The sequence below is a fragment of the Cibotium barometz genome, chromosome 58 (assembly GCF_041138505.1).
Source record: "Cibotium barometz isolate CiBa-2024 chromosome 58, ASM4113850v1, whole genome shotgun sequence".
Classification (NCBI taxonomy): Eukaryota; Viridiplantae; Streptophyta; class Polypodiopsida; order Cyatheales; family Cibotiaceae; genus Cibotium; species Cibotium barometz.
The window spans coordinates 18,923,098-18,950,005 of record NC_141103.1 but is presented as its reverse complement, the minus strand read 5'-3'; the positions used below and the strand labels follow the sequence as shown (position 1 = coordinate 18,950,005).

The following is a 26,908-nucleotide window of genomic DNA, read 5'->3' as shown; positions in this document are numbered from 1 at the left end:
ACTCATCTGGCACATGTACATATGCAATACATCCAAAAACTTTCAAGTGAGACAAATCAGGTTTCTTGCCCACCAGTAAACTTCTTATTTGGCGCTACATCATGTATGGCTGCAGTAGGAGTCATGTTCGTGATATAAACTACTATAGACACAGCCTCCGCCCAATAGCTATGTGGCATACTCTTCTCTCCCATCAATGCTCATGTTATCTCTACAATGTGCTTGTTTTTTCGCTCGGCAACTCCTATTTGCTGCGGAGTGTATCTACATGTAAATTGTCTATGAATGTCATTCTTTCGCAAAAGAATTCAAAGAACTCATTGGAGAAGTATTCTCCCTCTCCATTTGACCTTAGGCACTTCACATGCTTTCATGTCTGTTTTTCAGCCCCCATCACTCTGAAATTCTAAAGATGAATGAACACTTCGCTCTTCTTCTTCATGAAATACACCAACACTTTCCTCGTGTGGTCATCAATGAATGTTACATAGTACCTTTAGCCACCCATAGACATAGTCTTTGTAGGACCCCATATCTGAATGCACAACATCTAGTTCTTTCTTGCTCACATTTTTGTCATGTGGAAATACGTGCTTTGTTTGCTTTCCAAATTGACATGCTTCACAAACTTTCTGCATACCTTCAACTTTAAACTTAGGCAGCCCTGTCACAATTTCTTTAGTCTACATAGACTTCATTTTTGCACATTTACATGCCCAATTCTCTTATGCCAAATTTTTGCACATTTACATGCCCAATTCTCTTATGCCAAATTTTTGTATCTGCAACAACTCTTGAACCATTTCCAAACATTGCAACACTTACTTTAGGAATATTTACATTCAATGTAAACATTAACCTACACTTATCTTTAAAGTCTTCTACATAACAGCCATTAGGGTTAAATCAAACCTGCAAACCCTGCTCAATCGTCTGGCCCCAACAGAAACTAGATTCTTTGTAATATTCAGAACACAAAGTATATCTACAAGGTACTTCACCTTACCATCATAAATAGACAATGACACATCTCCAACATGGGTAGTCGGATAAGTAGTGGCATTCCATGTTTCAACAAAACCTGGTCTTTCAAGACTCTTCATTTCCTTAAACCACTCACCATGACTTGTCATGTGGTTCAAAGCACCTTAATCAACATACCATACATCATCCTTACATGCTACTACATCATTTCCAGACACAACATTAACTACATGTTGCATAACAAACAACCTCTCATTATCCTCATCAGTATTTCTTCTAGAGGACGCATAGTTGTTTTGCTACACTTTTTCATTTCGCATGTCACTCTACTTCTTATAGTAATCTGCCTGCACATGTCCAAGCTTAACATAGTACAAATAGCCTCGTGTATCATTACGTTGCCTTTGCCAATTACCACATGACCTCTTTGACTCCCCTTACCTCTAAACTGGTCTCTTCCACCCACCTGTGTGTTGTTGTTGTGAATCTTGGGACTATTGCTGCTGCTGTTGACCATAATTCTGATTAATTGTTCGGCCACTATCTTGGCCATGTCCACAACCTCTACCTCGTCCTCTAGGTGAACTTGTGTAGAAGGCTTATTACTGCTATAAACACCATATTAGATAATTTGGAAAAAATCCCATTCCCATTTGAAAAATGGGAGCATGGTGAACTTGTCCAAAAGTTTGTCAAAACCCCCTCATGTGACATATCATCGGAAAGATCTTGAAGAGTAGAATCTAAATCTATGATCTCCGACAAATTTGGAGTTAGTATGTTTAAGATATGTCCAAAACTATATGGAGTAATTGATTCCCAAAATGTGAGATTTTTCCCAAATTACCTAATATTGACTTTATAAACTATTTTTGTTTTGTGATGACTGTTGTTGATCTTCACCCAAATTCTTCTCTTTAATAATCAACATTGATACCAAATCTGTGAAGTTGGGAATGTTCTCCCGAGTCTAAATAGACAACTTCAACGCCTTGTATTGTGGCCAAGACCACGTAGACACACTTCCACCTTATTATTATCATCAACAAAAACACCAACAGATGCAAGGGATTCCCCTTGATCTTCAAGGGGAATAGATGCAAGGGATTCCCCTTGATCTTCAAGGCATAATCATTCACAAACATATTTTCCTTCTCCACAATATGAAGCTCATTCTTCAACTAATCTTTCGTGCCTTGGTGTTAGTTTCATACAGCTTCACCAAGGTGTCCCATGCCTCCTTAGGTGACTTGGCATCTTGTATATGCCCAATCATGGTGTTTTATATACTAATAGGAAGCCAATACACGACTTTCCTTGCTCCTTGATTCCAATCCTTGAATTCTTTTACATCTGGAGTAGCTGGATTAATCTCTGATATCTCTAGTGCCTCCTCATGTTCACCTTCAATGTAGTCCCAGTAACCTTTTCCCATAGGAAATTTTTCAATCTAAACCTCTAAGCATGGAAGTTATTCTTGTTAAGCTTTTCTACAATAATCTAGTTTATTCCATCATTTGACATCTTGTCTACAACACAAATTTACCAAAAATAGCACTCTTATTTGACTTGCACCACAAACTGTTGTATTCTCTATAGTATAAGCGATACTATACTACACCAAACTATCATAAACCAATTACCTCAATTTGCATATATACACCCAATGGCAAATGTAAGACCTCTTTGCAGTACTACAGAGAGTGTCTTTACAACCAATCGCCCTTCCTGTAGTTCCAAAAACAGAGTTCTGCAGAGAATCAAAACTTACCTGCAGTGCCCAACTCCTGCGAACTGAAAAATGAAGGTTCAAACATGCTCAAAACGCATTTTTGGCCTGAAAAATTTTGTCCAATAATGGATGTTATAGTTGCCTCGTAGCTCTGCTCCCGCGAATAAAGCTCCTCAATTAAAGTTCGTTTGCCGATGCCTCCTAAAGAGCTCCCGAAAGGGTGTAGTAGCCAACACAAAGAGGGAAGAGTAGATGAAGCTCTTACCCTCGTACTGCTTCCTGTGCTTCTCTTACTTTTCGCTCAGCCCTTGGCATGAACCAGGCTCTGATGCCAAGAAAAGATGTAAGGGAGAAGAGAACTTGAGCTCTTGCAACAAGCACACACACACTCACACAAACCCTAGAAGAGAACACACAAGGTGAGAGGTTGAAAATTCTTCTTCTTCTTCACACAACAAAAGAGGTCTACTAAAAGAAGATAAAGTGACTAACACACATAATAGAGTATATACAAGTGGTCCATAATGTGAACACACTAAGTGTAGTGGGTAGGTGTGGACTAATCGGTGTAGTCCAGTTGTAGAATCTTGTGAAGATATGTCGATGCCATCTACCAAACCCTCCAATGATGTAAATGTCAAACGGTCATGCAGGTGCCTCGTGAGTATCATCTCCTCATGTTGAGCTTAACATCTCAACAGTATATACATGTGACTTTGGAAAGGCATGGGCTGGATAGGTGGATTTAGCAACAATTGTGCCAACAAAGTGTCGCTTTTTGGAGAAACTTGCCATCTTGGAGGTGCCATGGATTGCAAACAGGGATAAGGGGAACTACAAATAAAGAGAGGAGAAAGAGTGGAGACGAAGAAGAGCTTACATTAGTGTGAGTAGGTATGGGCTGCAGCAAAGAGAGTAAGTATGAGTCAGAGGATTAGCTGAGTTGCAGGAGGCAAGCCCAGGATCTCTGATATTGAATATCTATTAGAACTTGGTGCTACCCAAGATATGCTCAACTCTAGTTTGTGTTTGAAGAAGAAGAGATATGCTCAACTCTAGTTTGTGTTTGAAGAAGACAGAGAGAGTGAGTGACCTCTAATTCCTCCAATCCTCTGATGACTCCTCCTCCAATCCTCTGATGACTCCTCCTTAAATCCTCCCCTCCTTTGACCCCTCCTCTTGACCCCTCCTCGGAGTCCAATATTGATGTAAAATAAGGAACTGTAGTGCTAAATCATTGTCAGATCTAAGGTGTTTGAGGATTTGTAAGTGTCAGAGGAAATAGAAGTGGGAAGGTCTGAAAGGTCTGAAGTAAGCTGAGTCAAGGCTGAATCAGACAAGAGTGAGTAAAAGCAATCAGCAAAGAGGTGTTCACATGATCAATAGGGTTTTGGAGCAAGAGATTTGAGTGTTGTTGGTTATGGAGGAAAGTCTGAGAGTCTAGAGGACCAAAAGCTACCAGAGGAATTCTAGAGGATTAAGAAGGGATAAGATAGGTGGTACAGCAGCTAATCAGAGGAAGTCAGATGAGGTGTTAGGACTCAAGATGAAGGTTGTTGAGAGTCAGATCCAACCCAAGTGGACATTTTGGTGGGTCAACTAATTCAAATTGAGGGAGTTTAGGTGTCCGACTACATCAAGAGAGGGTCAAATAATAGCTACAAGGTTACTAAGTGTTTTGAGTGATTTTGGATGTTGTACATGCCGGATTCTTTTTGTTCTTCCCATGTTTTGGTGCCCCCATTGAGGAGATCTACTAAGGATCTAATTGGCTTTTTAGTTGAGGTTTTCCTAAATTCTGCTCAAGCCTTTTGGTTATCTAGGTCAACAATTTAAGCCATGTTGCAAGTCATCTTGGTGGAGTTTTCAAGGAAGGAGAATGAAGATGTGGATCACTTTATATATTGAAAGTTGGAGCTTGGCTACATATAAGGATACTGATCACGATAGGTTGAGATTGTTGGATTTGTTATTGATATGATCAACTAGATGATGGTGGGATGATCTTAGATGGGATCAAAGGCAGGATTGGATAGGAGTGAAAAAAATGTTGTTCATAAATTTTGCAAGGAAGGAGACATTAAAAGGAGTTTAGAAAGTGATTAATCGGTTCAAAGTATTTTGTCAGATAGAGTTTTGTGAGCTAGAGGATTCCAAACAAGGTTAATTGAAGGTCAGCTAATGTCAGATAAGGGGCTATAGTGCTGAATCATTATGGGATCCAAGGTGTTTCAGGGTTTAGAAGTGTCACGTGACACAGAAGTGGGAAGGTCTGTAGTCAGCTAAGTTAGACACAAGACTCAGGCACAACAAGAAGTCTACCAAAGCAAAGGGATGTTGACATGAATTAGCAGGGTTCTAGAGCAAGGGATTTGAGGGTTGTTGATTCTAGAGGAAAATCTAGGAGTCTAGAGAGGACAATAACCTACTGGAAATTCTGGAGGATTAAGAAGGGATAAGGTAGGTGGTCAACAACAGTCAGCTGGGGTCAGATAAGGTCAGGAGAGCTTATCAAAGGAGATCAACTGAGGTGTTAGGATTAAATATAAGGGTTGTTGAGAGCCATGTCTGATCCAGGCGGACATTTTAGTGGGTCAGGTGATTCAGACTGAGGGAGTTTAGCTGTCTGACTGCACCATGATCCGAGAGATAGAAGTAGATGAGATTTGGAAAGAGAGGAGGTGAGCCCAAGATACAATTGAAAAACATATAAAAATTCCTACCTAACCATGATCTGAGAGTGATTGGCTTTAAAAAATCTCATCAGAAAAGTAAATATGCTCATAAAGTAGTACAAATAAGAGATTGGCTTCAAAAAAGCTCACCAAAATAGGAAAAACGCTCACCAAAGGATGCTCGCCACCCACAAAAAAATATTCCCCTTTTCTACTTGTTTAAGTTTGGGACATGCCATATATACTATATTTATGACATTTGAGTTTGGTTACTCCACTCTCTCTAAATTAGCTCCCTCAATGTGACACATCATGGCTACTATAGAGTTGCTATGTCACACTCGATAACTCTCTCTCTATTTTGCACATGAGTTAGCTAAGAGCCACTTATATTATGCATATAATGCTAATTTTAGCATTAGCCTTTTAAATGGACATAAGAGTTCAATTGCTACTCTTGGTTGAAGCTTTTCTATTTTTCTAACAAAGAGTGTTGACTCAAAATGTGTGTAAATATTAACACACAATGACTTTTGAGCTATCCCAAAAGTAATCATGATCTACATAGGTTGATTAGAGAGTTACAAACTAGACCAATCATTAATCAATTATCTACCTTCCCTACCTATTTTACCCTATCTTTCTTATATTACATAGCCTCCATCTAAGTAGTTTTAAATGAGCCATTACATCTTTCTTCATAGAATCACATGGTGTGTATCTTGTAACCATCTATTTTACGTATCTTTCTTCTATTGCATAGTCTCCATCTAAGTAGTTCAAATGATCCATTAAATCTCTCTTCACAGAAGCACATGGTGTGTGTCTTGTAGCCATCTATTATATCAAAAACATCGCTCTATATAGGACTATTATCCATCTTTTATGAGTGACTTTTTTTGAATTCAAAGTATGATAATATTTATATACATTCTAAAACTTTCAAAGAACTTTATGATAACTAGGGAAAAAATTATAGCAGTTTCTAAACATTTAATGTTGAATTGGCAAATATATAACATTCAAAAGTTCTAGACACACCAAGGTTGGCTTTTCTTCTTCTTGCATTGAATCAAATGGCACCATCAATGAGATTGGATAGAATAGACTCACAAAAGTAAATAATTGTAAATAATAGACTTTACTTTGAGTATCAATAATGTAGGATTGACCTTTAATGACATGACTAGCATTGTTCACCACTTAGGGTACTTTCTTAAGACTTTCTCATGCAGTCTTACATTAAATAGTCATAGCATCCATATTTTTACTACTCAAGAACTTTCAACATTGAGAAATTTAAATTTATCATTTTGGACACTAACACTCTAGTATGTGACCTATCACTAACTTTGAGTTTGGATACTAGTACCACTATATTATGTGGCCTATCATAAACACAAACTCTTTGTACACTACCACTATATTATGTGGCCTATCATAAATCAAAAGTTCTTTCTTGTGTCTATATATGATCAAGAAAATTATTCATACATATATCTTTAAAAGTCTTTTCTTTTATGACTATATATTATTCAACATATCATAATAAGAAAATATATATTTTTTGTTCTCATGACACATAGTTTGTAAGAGGTCTATCATTATGATATTTCTACATACGTTATTATGATTTATTATCCTAAGAATTTTGGTTGTATCCTAGCACTAGTATGGTGGTCTAGCATTACATAAAAGTGCCATTTTTGAAGATTTAGAAAAAGAACTATTTCTTTCACAACAAGACTTATTTGATAATTCCTTATCCATGCACAATATATGTTATCCTAACATTGTGAAAACAATATTAGCATGGGAAAACAAATTATACATTATGGCTACACCATATGGAGTGAAAATAGGTACCATTTGGGAAAAGTTCTCATTATGCTTTTTTTTTTCTTTACCATGCTTAATCTACTTGACGAAATAATTATTGCCATAGAGTTAATAAATCATGCATTATAGTCACACCATCTTTTTTATCCCACTTTGGAATTGATAAGCAAGTTCAAATTGTGATTTTGAATTTGGCATTGAAATGGGCATCATAGGACTCAACTGTGCTTGAGAGAATTTTATGAGTTTTATTTAGTATGTAATGATCAAGGTCCAAAAGAGATGCATCATAGAAGTCGGTTGTGCTTGCTTTATTTAGTATATAATGATCATGATATAAAAGAGATGCATGCAAAAGACATCCTCAATCTATTCATAAAATTCTATGAATTTACTCATGACATAAAAATGTCCCATAATATTTGTTTTGTCATGTTACCAAACTATTGCTAAAGGGTTTAGTTAGCTTGGACTTTTAGTAAAGCACTAAGAATATGAATACATGTGAGTAAAATAAATTATTGTTCTAAAAACATGGGATCTCTGACTTCTATTTCTTTTTCCTTTAAAAAATCAATAGAGTGGATATAACAGCTTGTTAAATATAAATAAACCTTCTTTTAAAATCATTTGAAAGATCTTGATACAAACATTTCATGCCTCTTATCCAGAAGGCCCATAATATTCATGAAATGCAACTATACCCTAGACTAAGTCCCATCATGGTTTCTCTAGAGTGTGACACATGCACCTTTGTTAGTTCAAACTCCTATTTTAAAGGCATTTACCTTCTTACCTCTATAGTGTGACATGTGTAACTTTGTTAGTTCAAACTCTTATTTTAAAAACATTTACCTTCTTACCTTTAAGATATGAATATGGACTACCACATTTGTGTCATGCAATGTTCTATTCACTAACCTTGAAGCCAAAAAGTGTTTTAAGCAAGAGGGTTATTCCAACTTTACTTTTATGAATTTTTATATAGGTATGTGGGGGGTTCAAACTCACAACTTATTAGGTAGGGTAGAGTTCGATCTAACCACTTTCATGGATTCAATATATGATAGCGTTAACACTCATAAAACATATGCATTATGTGATTTTCATTAGAGACAAAATGGACTTATAGTGAACAAACTTATAGCCCAAACACTAAATAATATTGGGCATTCCATTAAATTAGAGCTACAAGCTTTAAGGTGGTTAATGGAAAGTAGCAATAGCGCATTTTGAAAGATTTTCTTTCACCCTTAGATCTGAGGGGCTTTACACACATCCGTCCAATCCACACTTGTCCAAGAAAAGGGGGAGATCTCCCCAAGTTGGGTATCCCACATGGTGTAGAGATATCATTGCAAGAATAGGGGAAATGTGTGCAAAGTCCATCCTTGCATGTGCATCCTTACTAGTGCACATGTGTGCTCTTTTGTAATTAGAGCTATGTTAGGGGGCGGTTCATTTCATGTGTTCTTTTGAGCTTCTTCCTTCCTCTTCATGAATGTGCAGTGTGCACATTTTGCACACCATTAGAGCTTTACCACTTGGAAGTTGGAAATTGGCACTTCCGTATAGAATTTGTAGGGCTGCGGGTAAAGTCCCAATAGGACAAGCCAACCCTTGAAAAGTATACAACAAGAATACTATACTATTCCAAAGTCATATCAGACGTTGATTGATAGGCTTTCTTGTTCACGTCTCTAATTGCGTTATCATACGTCCCTCGCTTGAAGGCTTCCGAGTTCCTCCCGACCCTGTGCACACAGAGCCTGTGTATACAGAGAAGACACATGTGCGTCCATGGAATGAGAACGTTTCAGGAGCTGTGCATGTCTCCGGCGCACGTGTAATTAGAGTTTTTCCATCTAACACCTCTTACCGTCAACAATGGGAGATTCAACCGAGGAAGGTTGGGTTCACAGATTGTCGGAAAGGTAACATGATGGTAGTTTTCCACGCTTGGCATAAGATATGCTTGTGCTTGAGATTAAACGATTTTGTTGGTGGATGTGCCTTACGTTAATCGAACGGTTGCTGCAGCAAGACCACCACAACTACCACATCAGGTGGAGCGGCGACAACCCAAGAACAGAGAGTGGTCGAGATTGATGCAGCGAGGCAGTCGGCGACGAAGCAGCTGCACATAGCGGCGCTGGACGAGGTTGTGAGCGTGAACTCCTTCTTCACTGCGGCAGTCTTCATCGGCATCTCCTTCAACGCCACGCAGCAAAGCCTGGTGAGCAGGTGCCAGGCAGGGAGCGACGTCTCCAAGAGCCTGGTGGTGCACGAGGTGACCGCCTTCAGCTGCTACCTCTTCTCCACCCTGGTTGCCCAAGGCCTCAAGCTGAAGATGACCCTCTCCAGCCTAGGCATAAGGCCGCCGCTGCACCACCATGGCCACGAAGAGAAGCATCTTCATCACGTTAGCCCCCGCCTTCTCCAATTCGGCATGATTATGTCCGCCCTAGGCTCCATCGTGGGCTCCATTTTCCTCATGCTTTCCATGATGAGCGTCATCCAGATCAGGCTGGGCCTCATCAGCTGCAACAGCGTGTGGGCCAAACGGGCTATCCTTCCTCTTCTAACCCTCGTCTCTACGGGTTTGCTGTCCTTCATATCCCCTCTTCTCTATGCAGTGCTAACTTACAAGTGAACTTTTGTACCAGCACAGAGCCGTGCATGTGTGCCCCTGGGAGATTTTGAAGTAAAAGAACATTTTTCGATGCAAAAATACTACGTGGCTTGTGTTGATTGGTATTGGGGGTTGCTTTCTTGTTGGGGAGGACCCCCAAGAAGAGCCGGGCAAGCTACTTTATGGTTTTTGGGCTTGCCTTGTAAAAGGTCAGACACATACTTTGGTGATTCTTACTGTGGCGTGCCTTGGGTAGGACTAAATGTTTGCTTGGTTTTCTCATAATAAATGCCTCTTTAATAGTTCTTGTTTTGGGTGCTTGTTTTTTTTTTTCAAAAAAAGGCGTGATTTGAATTATAGGAGAAGAGACTTACAGATCGGGGTTAGATAGGCCTTTATAATAACAGGTCTCGTCAGTAATAATGAGATTACAAGCTGTGACCATCTCATCTGCCTCTTGTGGCCTGAGTGCCAATTCTTAGTCAGTTCTACCATTACCTACAGAGTGCAGAAATGTTCATAGCTTGATCCCACCAGCACAGCCAGATGATGAAGGGGGGAAGCAGCACGCAGGACCTGAGCTTTTCAGAAGGTGGTAGACCTGGAAGCTGATTCCTCTCGTGGTCCTTTATCAGCTGCTACACAGGTCACATTGCCTTATCTTTCTCTTCAGATTGCCTGGTTTGGTCCCTAATTCCTGTCTGTATGTCATTCCTCTTCTGAGACTTTTTTGTGTTATCCCTTGTCTTTTGTTCTTGGGCTATGGGAGAGAGGTATGATTACTGTTGCTTGTTGATTGCTTCTATAAGAGCTCTATCCTTGGATAGGATGAGTAGAATCTTGTCTCTGGTTTTTTCTAATTTTTCCAGGGTGAAGTCTGAAGCTCTCTTTTGGAATTTAAGCAATAGCCTTCTCTCTAGACTGAAGAGGGCTTGGGTTTGTTTAGTCCAGTACCTGTTGCATGTAGTGATTAAACAAACTGTGAGAAGGGGACCCTTGATTTCAGAGTTGTTAAATGTAGCTGATAATCTCTGCAGCCATGCGTGCCATAGATACTCACATCTGATAACATTCCAGAGTGCTGTTGAACATCCTATGTTTTCCCCTAACATTAGATTCTTCCAGTTAACATCCTTGCCCCACATCTGAATAGTGGAGTGCAGCTCTTTGAATGTGCTGGATGTGTGCATACATTGAATGAAGATGTGAAGGTCATCCTCTGGTAGGCCGCATCTAGCACATTGATCTGAGGAGATGTGCAATTTTGCTGCCTTGCCCTGAGTCCATATGGCTCTGTAAACTGTCAGCCATGCTAGGCATGATTTCTTGGGGTCGATATGTGGGCTCCACAGCTCACTGAGGATGTTATACCATTTTTTCCGATCCCAGTTGGTGTTCCATCGGCGGTTGAGAGTGGCGTGGATTGCAGGAGCTCTTTCGAAATTAGGGATTGGGAGTAGAGGTTTGCTCTCTACCCATTGAAAAGCTGAGATACTGAAGGTTGGAGGTCTGCTTATTTTCCAAATTTCCTGTTGGTTCCATTGAACTGCTCTGCTTTGGATTAGATCCAACTTTGGTGATCTACTATCAAATTTGGCTACAAGTTCAACTCTTGTTAGCCAGGTTCCTTTGTGGTGGTTGAATATATCTGCCCAGGTAGCTAGTCCTTTTTTGTACAGATTTAGAGTTATCTTCCCTTCCTCTGGTTCAAGGGGGGTCAGGGGGAGTATAGACCACCAGCAAGAATCGTTGGCTAAAATTCCTTTTGCTTTATTGTCCTTGGGGATAATGGTTAGAAACCTCTTGATTCTGAACCAGGCTTTCCATATGGATGTTACTAGTTGACTCCCTTTTGGGGTTATAGGGTGCTTGGATGCCACGATGGTGCTGATGGGGAGATTGCACCATTTATTGTGGCCTGTGATAGTGAACCTGGGGGTGTCTTTGAGCAGCAGCTGTGCCCAATCTTCTGTGAGGTTCTCTAAGGCTCTGATGATCCATTTTGAGGCCATTCTGTCAGCATAATGCCTGATATCTTTAATCCCCAACCTTCCCTTGGTTTTGGGGATGGTACAGGTGTCCCATTTTACTTTAGGTCTACTCTTGTTCCATGGGTCCCCTCCCCATAGGTAATTTCTGCATAGCTTGGTGAAGTCTTTAAGGTCAGAGTCTGGGGGCCTCCAGCAGCTGAGAAAGTAGATAGTAGATGGGATGATGAAGTGATTCAGCACCATGATTCTCCCTGCTAGTGACAGTTGCTTTCTTTTCCATCTTAGCAGCTTGCTTTCTATTTTCTCCATTACCCATTGCCATTTCTATCTCAATGTCACCTTGAATCCCATGGGGATACCAAGGAGCCTGAAGATCTCACCATCCTGAATGATGTTACAACCTGTCTCCAAAAGCCAAGAAGGGGGGGGGGTTCAATGAGGGTTTTGATTCCTGTCTTGCTGTGATTTATTTTGGAGCCTGAGGCTTCACAGTAGGTTTGGAGGCATCTCCAGAGTGCCTTGATATTCTCTTCATCATTTGCTATTAGGCTGTTAGTGTCATCAGCAAACATCTGAGTGCACATTTGTTCTCCATTGGGTAAAGTGATGCCAATCAATTCACCTTTGCTGATCTTGTCCTTGATTAGCCAATTTAGTCCATCTGCAGCTATTGCATACAGTAGGGGTGCTAAGAGGCATCCTTGTCTGATACTCTTTTCTAAGGGGAAGGGGTCAGACAGTTCTCCATTAATGATAATTTTGGCTTTGGCATTTCCAAATAAGGTTTTCACCATGTGGGTGAATTGGGGGCCCAGTCCCATATCTCTGAGTGATTGGAGGATGTAGTCCCACTGTATTCTGTCTCATAAGCTTTATCAAAGTCAATCTTAATAAACATGAAGTCCTGATTGGTTTTTTCTGCATATTCAATCCCTTCCCATAAGGCAATGATGGAATCCAGGATATACCTGCCTTTGATAAACCCATTTTTGTTCCTTGATTATCCAGAGTTTCATGTGTTTGGATAATCTGAGGGCTAAGGCTTTGGCAATGATTTTATACACACTGTTGAGCATTGTAAGAGGTCTCCAGTTACCCATGTTTTCTCTGGGACCTTTTTTGTGGATGAGCTTGATAAGGCCTTCATTGATTGTTGATGGCAGGGCTCCATATTTCACAGATTCTTGCCACACTTGGATTATTGGTCCTGTTAGCAAATCACAAAAAGTTTGAAAAAGAAGGAAGTCCATCCTCACCTGGGCTCTTTTTGATTTTGAGAGAGAAGATGGCATCTTTGATTTCATCATGAGTGATGTCCTGTTCCAGTAAGGAGGCTATATTGGCTGGGACAATTTTGGATCTGGCTACTTTGATAGCCTCCATTGTAGCTATTTTGGTTGGGGAGGGAGGACCATCCTCCTGAAAGATGTTGTAAAAGTAGTCAGTGAGGAGTTTTTTGTTCTCCTCTTGGTTGGTAGCCTGGATTCCATCATTGTTTTTAAGCAAGGGAATATATTCTTGCCTTTGCTTGACCTTCAGCATTTTAAACATTTCAGGGCAAGGCCTGTCAATTTTTCCTGCCCACCATTCCCTGGTAAAGAGCTTGGTATGTTGGAGGGCAATTTCTTCTTCTCTTTTAATTTTGGCTCTGAGCTGATTGACATTAGTAGGGTCAGTGGAGGATTCTTGTTCTTGAAGCTGCTCTTGGAGTTTTTTTAATCTGCTGATTCTGTGAGTTGTAACTTCCTTTCTGACCTGCTTGAGCAAGTTTTGGGTTGACTTAACTGATAGACTCCAATCTTTAGCTGAGGAAAGATTGTTGTTGAAGAAGAAGTTCGAGATGTGTTTGGTTTCTTCTTGTACTAGAGGTAGCTTAAATAGTTCAGGGTCTGTGTGAAACCAGCTAGATTTGTGTCTGTTGTCTTTATCATCCATGGTAGTGATGATGGGGTAGTGATCTGATATACAGGTAGTAATGTCAACTGAGCATTCACACCTATTGTATTTAGTATATATTTCACCACTTGCATAAGATCTATCTAATCTGGCTTTTTTGGTGAGCTCTCCAGAAGAGTAGTTTCACCATGTGAAGATTCCTTCTTGCCCCAAGTCTTGCAGATTGAACTTGTGTTTAACTTTTTCCCAAGTTTGTTTCTCTGTTCCAAACAAGGTTTGACCTTTGGAGTTGAATCTGTCCTTGAGGATTTCAACCATGTTGAAGTCACCCATAATCAAAACAGGTGCTTGTAGCCTTAGTAGAGAGTTCCATGTTCTAATCCTCTGTTTTTGTGGGCCATGAGCATATACTCCTACATAGGTGAAGTTGTTCATGAGCACTGCTATCCATTGATTATTGTTGTCAATGTGAAAGTCTTCTAGGTCTTGGATGCAGTCATTATGGATGCCAACTGCTAGGCCTCCACTTCGTTTCCAAGGGTTTGAGTGAGGGATTAGGACTTGATGGGAGGCTGAAGGTAAAGCTAAGGGAATGTGATTGCTTTGAGCATTTGATTTGATCTTGTAGGTGAAGCTGATGCTGTCTGAGGTCTGATAAGGGATGGGCTCCTCCACTCAGTGCCCATGCACTTGGGAGGGCCACGGCCCGAGGAGAATGAAAGTCTTCGATGCAGGATTAAATGGTGAGAAGCTTAAAGGGGGATGTGGGAGATGGTGGTGATACGAGGGCCAGAGCCTACTTCTGCTTCATCTTCCCTAGTTTCCCGCCTTCCAGATCTTTTTCTTATTATCTGTTTTTGAGTGCTTGTTTTTTTTGATGTGCCTTGGTTTTCTCATAATAAATGCCTCTTTAATAGTTCTTGTTTTGGGTACTTGTTTTTTTTATGTGCCTTGGGTAGGTTTAACTATTCGCTTGGTATTCTCTTAGAAAAGGCCTCTTTGACTCCTTGGGTAGCATTAACTATTCACTTGGTATTGTTGAAGGCCTCTTCGACTCCAATAGTGTCCGAAAAAACCTAGGTAAAATGTACTTGGACCTATAAATTAGGTTTAAGGTTTAAAAATTACTATTTTAAAGAAGGTTTTTATGGTAATACATACAACTTTGTAGAATTTACCTCTCTCAATGTCTTCCCACATCACCATGTATGCTCTCGAGACTGCACAGGCAAAAGGCACTTGCCCATCGACTATAATCATGATGTACAATAGTAATTTGACATTATTCTCTATCTCTTTCTTATTTGTTCTTGCTCTCTATGAAGGTCCTTCTATTTGTGTTAAGACGCAAGTTATAATTTCGTACATATTTGATATATAATAATATTAATTCCTACACACAATGCATAAATATCTATGATTATTATCATATTTGTAATCATAAATATCTATGCATATATTTTTTCTATTGGATGTTATACATTGTGATGTATAAGGAGGACTGGCCAAGATTATAACAATTTTAGGTTATATGTACTATGTTACATTCATTGAAGATGATCACACTAGGAAAGTGTGGGTTTACTTCATGAAGGAGAAAAGTGAGGTGTTTTCTTAATTTTAGATATTCAAAGCCTTTGGTCAAGAATGTAAAAGGTATGTAGATCAAATTCCTAAGATAGAATAGTGGGGGAGAATACTTCTCCAATGAGTTCAATGATTTCTTGAGAAAGCATGGAATCAAGAGAGGTAATTCACATACAAGCATACTCCACAAACAGAATGGTGTTGTAGAAAGAAAAAATAGGCACATTGTAGAAGTTACTCATGCCTTGATGTCTAAAATGATTACGATAGGCTATTGTAGAAGTTATTCTTTGTTGATATCTAAAAAGAATATGCCCGATTATTTTTGGGCTAAAACAGGCAACTATTGTTTTGTCACAGGACCCTTTTGTACTTCTTGATGAAGAAATACTTAAAAACTTACAAAATACATCAAAAATCAAAACAAAGACTTAAATTTAATTGATATCAAAGAGCATAGCATAGCATAAGACAAGAGAAATAAAATAACATCACCATCCGGACAAGATTGGGTTCAATCTCCCCCCCCTCCCCCCTCCCCCCCCCCATGCCATGTAGCTCCACTTCCACATCCACGAGTATTTAGAGAATTGTATTCATAAAAATAGCCCAAGGAGCTATTAATAGTTGAGCATATAAATTGGGCTTGCTTTTCCCAAATTTGGGGTATTACTTATTTTTAACCATATCAAAATCCCTAAGGTTTGTACATATAAAAACCTTTGCCCAAATATAAATGCTAATGGGCCTTTACACATGAAATAACTTTGTGCACATTTTCATATATAATAATCTTGTGCATATTCACACATTCCATTAAGTCAATTCCTACACAAATTAAATCAAGCATATTTTTTGTTTATTAGGCATTAAAAATATGATAAAATATATACTTGTAACAGTCCTCTCGTTTGAGGAAGCAACTGACCTCAGTTTTGTAGAAAAAATGTTACAACAACAAAAACTTGTGCGACACATAAATTGGTGATCCTTGCATCCATCATCATCAAATCACAAATTTTAATACAGAATAATATGATATAGAAAAGATCCCTTATGTGCGACACACACACACATTGCTCATCACCTATTTCTGTAAACATATCCCAATTAATTCCCTTCTGTATAATTAATCCCAATATGAAACATTGATAGGCATAAACACACCATATATTCACCAATTGTTTCACTATGATAAGAGTATCATTATGTACTCATCATCTAGCATGGTGTGAGTTACCACTTGTTACACTCCAATGAGCATGGCACATCAGTTGCATAAACAACTTGTTTCCCTTCGACCATGTGTAGTTGTCAAGCATAGTCCACTTGTTTCACTTGACCATGATAAAGTTGTCAAGCATGGCACTATTTGTTACACTTTAACAACATACACCCGTCAAGCATGGTATCAAACTATGCCAATACCACTAGGTAATAAGTATTTAATGTGGAGTCACCCATGATACCAATTCACTAGGATGGCACACTAGCATCCAAGCGTACCCATGTACAGCTAAAGGGTGGATATTATGTACCATCCCTCTTGTGCTTGGATAAGAAACTGACCTCAGATGTGTGTTTACTTATTGCGAGCAAAGGAGATCAATTGTCATATATTGTATTAATTCAAGTATGTTCCCTAATTCATAACAAAATATATTGTATCAAGGAATTCTATGTGTAATAAATTCTAGTGTCCCATACCACCAAAAATTATCCCACACAAATGTAGAGATAAGTAGGCATCGAAATCCTTCACACAGGGTTAATCTCGTGTCCCATACCACAAGACTAATACATAGTGAAAAATTCATAAAGTATAATTTAAGATGGAAGGGCGAGTTCCTTCAAGAAGTTCTACTTTTGATGCATAAAAACTCTTCTTGATTTTTACCAAAAAGTGTTAAATAATAAAATGTAATAAATATGTTACCTCAAGAGTCTGAGTAGTCATCTTGTGTTATTCTTCTTCTTCATCTTCATCAATCATATTGAGTCCTAATGAAATAAACTTTGACTTCCGTGGACAATTTGATGCAATGTGTCCAATCTCGTTACACCTGTAACACTTCTTTGAATCATGTTTATTAGCTTTTTGTGAATCATCTATCTTAGTGTGAATACCTGTGTTATGGTCATTAAGAGATGTGCCAAATGATTTTGGAGAGGTTTTAGGGCTCAAAGATATTGATGCCGAGGTTTGGGGAGTCATTGTTTTCTTAGGAAAATCATTTTTCTTTTCACAATTCAAGGCTAGAGAAATAGCTGAGCTAAGAGAATGTGGTCGAAACATATTTACCTAAGATCAAATTGTAGGTTTCAAACCTGCTATGAACTTTCTTCTTTGATCCTTGGTGTGAAGCTTCTCGATTACCTGCATTTGTAATAACGTTTGCTAAAACCTGTCCACATAAGTTGACATATTTTCTCTATTAAACTGTCTGAATGTAGACCATCATTGTTGAGCCTTAGCTTTGTATTGTGAAGGTAGGAAATATTTCTTTAAGAGTTTTTGGAGCTTTTTCCATGTTGACGGTCTATGTTCACCTTATTTGATCACATTCCACCATAAGGCAACACTTTCGATGAAGTGATTATAAGTACATTTAATTTTATCCTCTTCTGAGAACTTTTTGCTACTAGAGAAATAGTCATCTAGTTGGCTAATCCATGCAATAAGAACTTGAGCATCCTTCTTGCCATCATAATTTTGGAAAGTGAATGCCTTTCGGTTGATTTGTGAAACTATATTTATGACCTGTTTTTAAATGACTGTTTTATGTCAAGAATGTTGGAGAAGCATTTTGACTATCTTGTGAATGAGGTCGTGGAGACCTAAGTGATAAAGTTGCAACAACTGACGGAGAGTCAATGGAGGACGTCTTGCGTAGCAAGGCCGAGGTTTTGACCAACCTCGGTTCAATTTAAATGGTGACCTTCCTGTATGGTGGATGAGGGACCAAGGAAACGGCCCATGAGTGAAGCGCTAGGTGACCTGCGAAGGATCCTAGAGGGTGCTGACCATACAGTGCTTGGGCTCTAGGTCACCGAAGATACCCACGTGTGCGTCGAGGAAGAAAATGGAACAAGGTGTTAGAGTTGTTTTCTGAACTCGGGCATGGATCTGGTTGATTGACCTTGCTCGTCCTCAACGGATGAGTCCATGGCTCTTTTATATGGATCTGTTGGTTGATCTTGCTGATCTTCAATGGAGAGTCCATCTAGATTTTCTTATGTGATTATATTGCCGGGTACTATGATCTAGGAACTATTGAAAAGACCCCTGAGTGAACAGGTGGTGAGCGTTCTAGTTACCAATGATGCCATAGGTACATCGATGAAGGAATGATTGCAAATTAGAATTCAACCAGATATTTTGGAGGATTATGATCAGTGATACTATGGTTTCATTAAAATATTGTTTTAAAGATAGCTAAATCTGTGAAAAGGTAATTTCATATTGGGTGTGTAAGTGGTGTGACTATCTTGAAGTTTACATGAAGCGCCAGCTAGGGGCCTAGGAATTCTTTTCCCTGGTACCCAGGACAAAACATAACAAAATTCCTAAATGGATCCTATCACTATAGTGGTTGGTTGAGCTAGGGTCTACCGAGTAACATTGGATAAGAACCTTTGATATCAGATTCTTCCATTCGGAGCACTAGAACTGCTATCTAAAACCTATATCTGGATACCTCCAATGTGAGCTCCCAAATTAATCCAAGTGGATGTACTCACCGTTGATCCACCATTTTGACAGCAAATGGCGCCGGCTCCCAATTGCTCAACCCGATCATGCTGCATGTTACATGTGATCATTAGGGAAAATTTGGACTCAAAAAGGGGCCTTGTAAGAGATCCCTTGGGATGGTGATGTGGACAAAGCAAGCCAATAAATCGACATATAATATTGGAGGGCACGTGCGTCATTTTTGAGTTCTTTATTCCATTAACTGACATGTAGGGTGTTTTTTAATTCAAAACAATGCATCTTGAGTATAGTTTTTTATTCCCACTATGGTGCCTTATTTTATTGAAAAAAGACACCACTCTCTTTCTTCATTACACTTTTGAATGTAACGAAGCCAACTCTGCTAACCAAACTTGAACCGAACTTCGTCCCTGCAACCCATCATCTTGCATTGTCTCCCTCATTGTCTTCCCGATTGCACAACCACAACCACTCCAAATCCGAATTTTTTTGAGCGGGAGGTTTTTGATTTTCTCTTCTTCTCAAGGCGGCAAGTTTTGAAAAAGGATGGAAAAGTATTTGTTCTTCATGCGCCATACCTGCTTGTGCATGAATAACAATCCCATTTCTTACCTTTTTCAAGTGAGGGTTGTGCTTACAAGTACTCTGTATATTTTGGTTCATCCAGGATACCAACAAGTTTGTTTGATGGACAAGGAGGTATTATTTAGTGATGTTGTCTTTTGGTTTTAATGAAGCAATCTTCTTCACGGGAGATAAGTGTAATATCTTTGGTTTTTTTTGGTTAAAGTGTGAGTTCATGATGCTTTTTGGTGTTGTTAAAGCACAGAACAATGCAATGGAACCTGTTCAGCAAAAGAGGAAAAAGGTGGACATCCACTTCCAAGTAGAACCCGATTATGCTCCCTGCTGTAAGAGAAATTGGTCTAGGCCAGCATGCGAAGCCCGCATTACTGAGCTTCGAAATGAAGGAAAGAAAAATATGGACCTTTGGTTGGATGGTAGTATTTACCCACCAGATCCAACCTCCTCTCAATCTCCATCATTCTTTGGGTTGACAAGTTTCTTCAAGTTTGTGTGTGAGGGTGAAAATGGATTGCTTGGTTATTGCAAAAGACTGTTTGGCCAATGTCAAAGTATCTTTGAAAGACATTTGAGTGATAGAGATGCCAGGATAAAAATGCTTGAAGGTGCGAATTTTTACTTGGCATCGATCACAATAGCTTTGCAAGCTTCAAACGAGGACAAAGCAAAAGTTTGTGCTGGGTTACAAAAAGAGTTTGATCATTTGCAGCAGACTATTTGTAAGATGCAGGACACTATTAAGGAGAAGAATGAAATTTTGGCAGTTCGAGAAATCAACAATTTCACATTGGAGAGTGAGAATGCACACCTTCGAAAACAACTTGAAAAGTTCAACAGAAAATTGCAATATTTGAAAGACACGCCATTGGGTGCTCGATTACGCAAGAGACAGATCAAACCATTGGAAGAACTCAATGTTGGAGGTGGCCAATGGAAGCGTCGTGTAAAAGCTTGCAGGTATTGGGATCTATAATTTCTTTGAGCTTAAATTTCTTTGAGCACTCACTTTCATTTTCATCTTTAGTTCCTTTTTTGGAGATGGGGGATTGGATGTGGGGGTGGTATAGTTAGATGAATGGTGGACTGAAATAGCTATCGTTGTTGCTTCAGGATGGTCACAGATGTTGTGGGTCCAAAAGAGCAAGGTTCTGATATATTTGGCAAAGTTCTGACAAAAGACATGGTGGAGTCAGCAATACAGCATCCTAAGTTTGCAAGACTTCGATCAGACATAGCAAAGCAATCCTTGCAGGAGGTGAGTGAAGCATTCACGCCTGCAGATGCACAAGGTATATGTGACATGGCTGGTATAAGCACAAAGTCTTACAGGATGTTGTTTAATAAAGTTAAAGAGGGTTTCAATTGCAAGCTTGGAAAAAAAACAGTAATTCCCATTCCAAAACCATTTCACGTAAACAAAGCTCGAAATATTCTCAACTTGGGAATGGTCGAACTTGTTGGAGAGCCTTGTCACGTGTCTAGCACATTGACAGTGACTAAAAAGAGCGGGGAACAGAAAATTATAGAGCTTACAGAGTTCAACAATTTCATCATGGATGTTCGGAAATTACAAATGGCTATGGTGAAATTTTATGACATCAGTGTACATGAGTGCAATGGAAGGCTGAAATTTGTTTTGAAACTTGATGAGAGTGAGGTGATCAAAGGACAGAAGCTGGAAAGGGTTAGCATTACTTTAATGAATAGAGCTTTGGATGCAAGTATTAGTAATGCTGATGAGAAGCACTTTAGTGTACAATCCGAAAATGAGATTTGGTGGCTGGCTGCATTTGAGGTGACGTGCTATCCATTTTTAAATAAAGAATATTATGTTGCTATCCTCTTGTTATGATGTTGTAGACAATCTAACAGTTGTTGTTAACAGGTTCCAACAGAGACCCATGAAATTCTGAAGTGGTACTTCAACCAGACTGAGCTTCCTTCCACTATCCAGCAGCAGTCGAATGGCGAAAAGCTTTATGTAGAAGGATATGGTGAATATGAGGTTGAATGGCACCTGGCTGCAGATCTTAAAACCTTGAAATGCATGTTTGGTATTTCCCAAGGAGCAATGGCCAAGTATCCTTGCCTGTATTGTATGACCGAACGAGGTGTCTCCAAAGGAGGAAAAGAGAGAGAATGGAAATGCCTAAATGCAATCAGTAATAGGCATGAACCCCCAAATCGTGATGCTCCAGGAGTGGATCCTAATTGGGATCCAATTCTTCCTATCCCTTTGATCAGAGTTCATATTTGTGTTTTGCATGCGCTGGTTAGAATAATTGAGAAACTAGTCTACATGTACATCGAATTTTCATGGAATATGAAACCAGCAGTAGAGAGTGAAAGAACTATTAAAAAAATAGAGCAAGTGCTTTCAGATGCAGGTTTACATTGTGGTCAAGTGAAGATTGAGAAGGACTTGAGAAGATCAGGGAAGACCGGAAATGTTCCTAGCAAACCATGTTTTGGAGGTGCAAAAGCTAGAAAGTTCTTATCTAATCATACCCAGAGAGGTCATCTGGGTACAGATTTTGAGGTGTGGAGGAAGCTTCATGCAGCTGTACCTGATCGAGGCTCTTCAGGACAAGCAAGGGTGGCAAAGGCCAAAGCGTGGTTGGCACTTGATCGCCTAGCACCTTTGTTGCAAAAAGCAAGGTTTGAAGATGGGGATGTTGAGAAATTTGAGGCAGTTGTGACAGAGTTCTACACTAGCTATGAAAAGGCATGGGGTGCGACAAACTTGACACAATATATGGTTATTACTTGAAAACCTACAGCTTTGAGTATTTTTTGTTGTTCAAAAAATATTGTACGATACTAAATGTCTTGTTGTTGTTGAGCATTTGTAGCACATTTTGCATGCACATGGAACCTTTTTTGCGGAAGAGTTTGGAAGCCTTGGGATTTGGTTTACCCAAGGCATGGAAAGATCTCATTGGCAAGCACGTTGTGCCTATCAAAGGGCCACTCAACATGGAGGAGGAATAAAGAAAAGTAATCCCATGAAGCAACTATGTCAGTGGTGGTATAGGCGGATTCAAGTGAGGGCTTGTGTGAAGATCAAACATGCTGAATCAGCTGTGTCATGTGCAATAAGAAAGATTCAGGCTGAACGGAGACGTTCAATATATGTCTCCTCACAGGGAAAGCAGAATCATGCTGAATGGCTAAGACAACGACAAAGACAGGGCAGAGTGTGGAAGAAAATTGATCATTGAAATATATATTGTAAAACAATGATGTAACTGTGAAAGATTTTAAAAGAACAAGAGCTTTCATCTATGTCCCATATAAATGTTTCCAATATACATACATTTCATAGTTTGTAATGGTAAACAAGAAGAGTATTGAGAAATATGACAAAACTTCTTAGCAACTGGAACAATCTAAATTTGTTAATCTGGAGCAGAGACTTCCCCCAGCCGAGCCTTTTTTGTTGACGTTTCTGCATCATCTTCTTCATCCTCTATCAATGGCACAACAGGGACCTTTGGCCTTGCTGTTCTAAGAAGATGCTTCTTCCCGCAATCACTCAACAGATTAGGATCTGTGATTCCACATGCCAACCCGTAAGCAGCATATGTTAAATAATATTTACATCTTAACGAATATACTCCAGGTCCCTCTCCAAAAATTCGAACAGCTGCTTGCCGCTCCAGAAGTATTGCCTTGTTTGCATTCATCCTTAAGTGATAGCCACCTAAATACCTGGATAAAGTCTTTATCGCCATCAGAGGAAAACTGGCATTGTCCTTGGAGAAGCTAGCGTGAAATATCACAATTTGAGGGAATTTTAGGCGGTGTATATATGTTCCTAGTGTCGAATCGTGGCCCAATCCCGCCATACGCTTGCCTGAAGCACGTTTGAGGAATGTGTCTTCATATATTTCCAACTGAAAAAATAAAGGAGCATTAGCCAGAAACAACATCACCAAACATTTCAGGACAAAGTTGATAAAGCCAAATCCACAAAAAAAAAAACTAACCTCTTGGTTCTCATCTGCTTCAAGCAAGGCGTCTTGCCATAAATTAGTGCTCGAACTAGGAACGGTTTTCGCTAACTTATTTGGCACATCCCTACACCCTCCCATGTTGGTGATATTCAGTCTGTCCCTTGCTTCTTGTAGCTCTTCCTCTGTGGCATCTTTTCCTTCATATCTAAGGGCATCAGCATAGATCATCTTTAGTGTTGCTGCAGCAGATAGGAACTCGGTGTCTTTCACATGGCTATCCACTAGTAAGTACTTGTCTATCCCATCATCATCTACAAAATTGTCATCGACCTCCAGATTTTGGGCAATGAAAGCTATGCAATGGTCCTCCCTTAAGTTAAATACATGTTGTATGTCTGTCAGCAATATATACTCTGAATCTCCTACTTGGTAGGAGGGGAGTAATGGCGTTGGAATGGGGGAGGAGTCATCTGACTCAATCACAAGCTGACCTACATCACTGTTTTGTTCTCTAACTGCCTCAATATCAACCATCGAACTGAGCTTCCTCTCTTCTTCAACATTGAACTCCTCAATCACATGAGGAGTGTCCTCCTCTTCAGCAACATCCTCAACTGTGGGACTAGCCTGACGAGAAATCGTGTCTTCACTTTCATTTGTTGCATGCGGCTCTGTACATTCTTCATCTGTTAATTGCACGTTCATGTGCAAGAAGCATAAGAAGGCGTAAGAGTATTCCATCAAGCGGCATTTTCTTTTGTGAAAAGGGCATACCAAAGCTCTCTTCTTATCACATGGCACCTTGTGCCAATCCCTGTTTAACCTCTGCTTCTTCTCCGGCGACACCTTGAGATTAAAATGAATGTGACTTTTCCCATCAATCATCATTGGTTCTTCATTTGTGAGCTCGTCAAACTCTTGCTTTGCCTCTTCGAAGTATCCATGATGGCTAGACAATGTATCCTCCAGAGAAAAATCGCAATTGAACATCAACGAAATTGCAGGGTGCAAATCATGATGTCGACATTTGTAGAGGAAGTCATATAATAGAGTTGCAGGTGTTTCTTTAATCTCTTCGTCCACATCAAATTCGACTTGAACTTACGCCATGGCTGAATTCAAGTCTGTAGATAAGACATGGAAAATATTAGTTCAGGCAATGAATCAAGAGACAGTCGATCTTAAACAACAAATCTCTGTGTGGTGTAAATGGATTCAACATAACGCGAGAGGAGATGCCAGAGGAATCCAGGTATTCCTCCTCGCGTTGTAGTGAATCTATTTTCCCTAACGCAAATAAAATTGCAGCTAAGTCAAGGACCTCTTCTCGCGTTATGGTGAATCGATTCACCATAATGCGAGGAGGAATATTGTGCTTCCTATGGGACCTTCGCTCGCGTTATGGTGAATTGATTCACCGCAACATGACGACTTTATCATCCTTTGGCAACGCCTCTAACGTTATGGTGAATTAAAAATAAAGATAGTTCTCCAGTACCCATACTGAGAGAGGAGGTGTCAAACGAATTAAAATACTCTTCTTCGCAGTCAATTCACCATAAGGCGAGGAGTCATAGGTTTTCAATTCACCTTAACGCGATGAAAAGACAAAGCAAGAAGTTCTCCACGACTGAAACCAAAACAACGAAATAACAAAAGAAGAAGGAAGCACAAAAGAGATAAAAATACCAGGAAAACGAATTGTATACAATCGTCGCAGGAGATGGAGATGAAGGAGGTTGGAGGTTTGTCTTTGACGTTGGATACAGGAGGATGATTGATGAAGGAGGGTTGGAGGAGATAGTCAGTCGTTGATGGAGATGAAGGCCGTTGGTGGGGAGATAAATGAGAATACGAACTCCAAGAGAGGCAATAAATGAGATGAGTATCCTAGAAAATCCGTTTTTAATGCTACGCGACACGTCAGCGCCGCGTTTTCACCCGCCATTCCATGAATGCCACGTGGCAGCCCGCCGTGTACCTAGCACGTGTACAAGCTATAAAGTTTAATCAAAGCCCTTTTTAATGCTATGCGACACGTCAGCGCCGCCTAGTCGCCCTGGCAACCCGCCAGCACGTGTGTCGCTCTAAAGACTAATCAAAGCCGTTAATCACGCCACCTTTTCGTCCTCTTATCGATTTTGCCTTGTCCGTCCTCCTGCTTGCATCCAGGTGACTTCCGACTACCGCCACAGTACTGAACCGACTTTCCACCTCATGCACGACAGTCTCCATCCATTCGCACGCAAGAAATGTAAGTTTTTGTATACTACTTGATTGTTTTGTAAGTTTCTTGTATATTGCTTGTTTGTTTTGTTTTTTCTTCGACGACTGTTTGCCCTGTGCCATTGTTTCTTCTTCGACTGTTTGCCTTCTGCCGTGGTGATTCGATTCACCTTAAAGCACACGACGGGCCATTAGAATCTCAATAAGCTCCATGTCTTATGGTGGATCGAATCACCATGGCAGAAGGCAAACGTAAGAGATTCGCGAAAATCGATTCACTATAACGCGAGGAGGATTGTTTTGCTTTGACTGGCCCTTAGACTCGCGTTATGGTGAATCGATTCACCATAACGCATGACCAAGGGGCAAAGGATTCACGATAATCCACCTCTTATTGGTGTCAATAAAATCACCTCCTACACGACAGTCTCCATCCATTCCCAGTCATAGAATGTGATGAAAGTGTATTACTTGATTGTTTTGTGAGTTTCTTGTATAAAACTTGATTGTTTTGTTTTTCCTTTGACTGTTTGCCCTCTGCCATTGTTTTCTCTTCGACTGTTTGCCCTCTGTCATGGTGATTTGATTGACCGTAAAGCAGACGACGAGTCATTAGAATCTCAATACTGCTCTATGTGTTATGGTGAATCGAATCACAAAACTGCAAGACGGAATGGTAAGAGATTCGGGAGAACCCTCCTCCCGTTGTAGTAGATCGATTCACTATAACGCGAGGAGGATTGTTTTGCTTTGACTGGCTCTTAGTCTCGCGTTATAGTGAATCAAATCACTATAACGCAAGATCGAAGCTCAAAGAATGCACGATAATCCGCCTCTTATTGGTGTCAATGAATTCACCATAATGCGAGAAGGATTATTGTGTTTCTGTGGGCCTTCATCTCTCGTTATGGTGAATGGATTCACCATAACGCGAGGAAGTGTATATTGCTTTATTGGCCCCCCTCTCTCGCTTTATGGTGAATTGTTAATCGTGTACTACTGAATAGCAAAGTTTTCTGCTTTTTCTTGCGTTTTCAGATGGCTCGTGTAAGGCATACAGCTAGACCCATTGACAATGCAGCTCCCTCAT

At 39.8% G+C, this 26,908-nt stretch overlaps 1 protein-coding gene across 1 annotated transcript; it reads left to right on the top strand.

Moving 5' to 3' along the window:
• Positions 1-8,963: 8,963 nt before the first annotated feature.
• Positions 8,964-10,151, top strand: LOC147605999 (uncharacterized). Its single transcript, XM_086792716.1, has 2 exons — positions 8,964-9,164; positions 9,271-10,151. Exons 1-2 carry the CDS (start codon positions 9,118-9,120, stop codon positions 9,881-9,883), a joined length of 660 nt encoding a protein of 219 aa, XP_086648842.1. The 5' UTR covers positions 8,964-9,117; the 3' UTR covers positions 9,884-10,151.
• Positions 10,152-26,908: the final 16,757 nt, after the last annotated feature.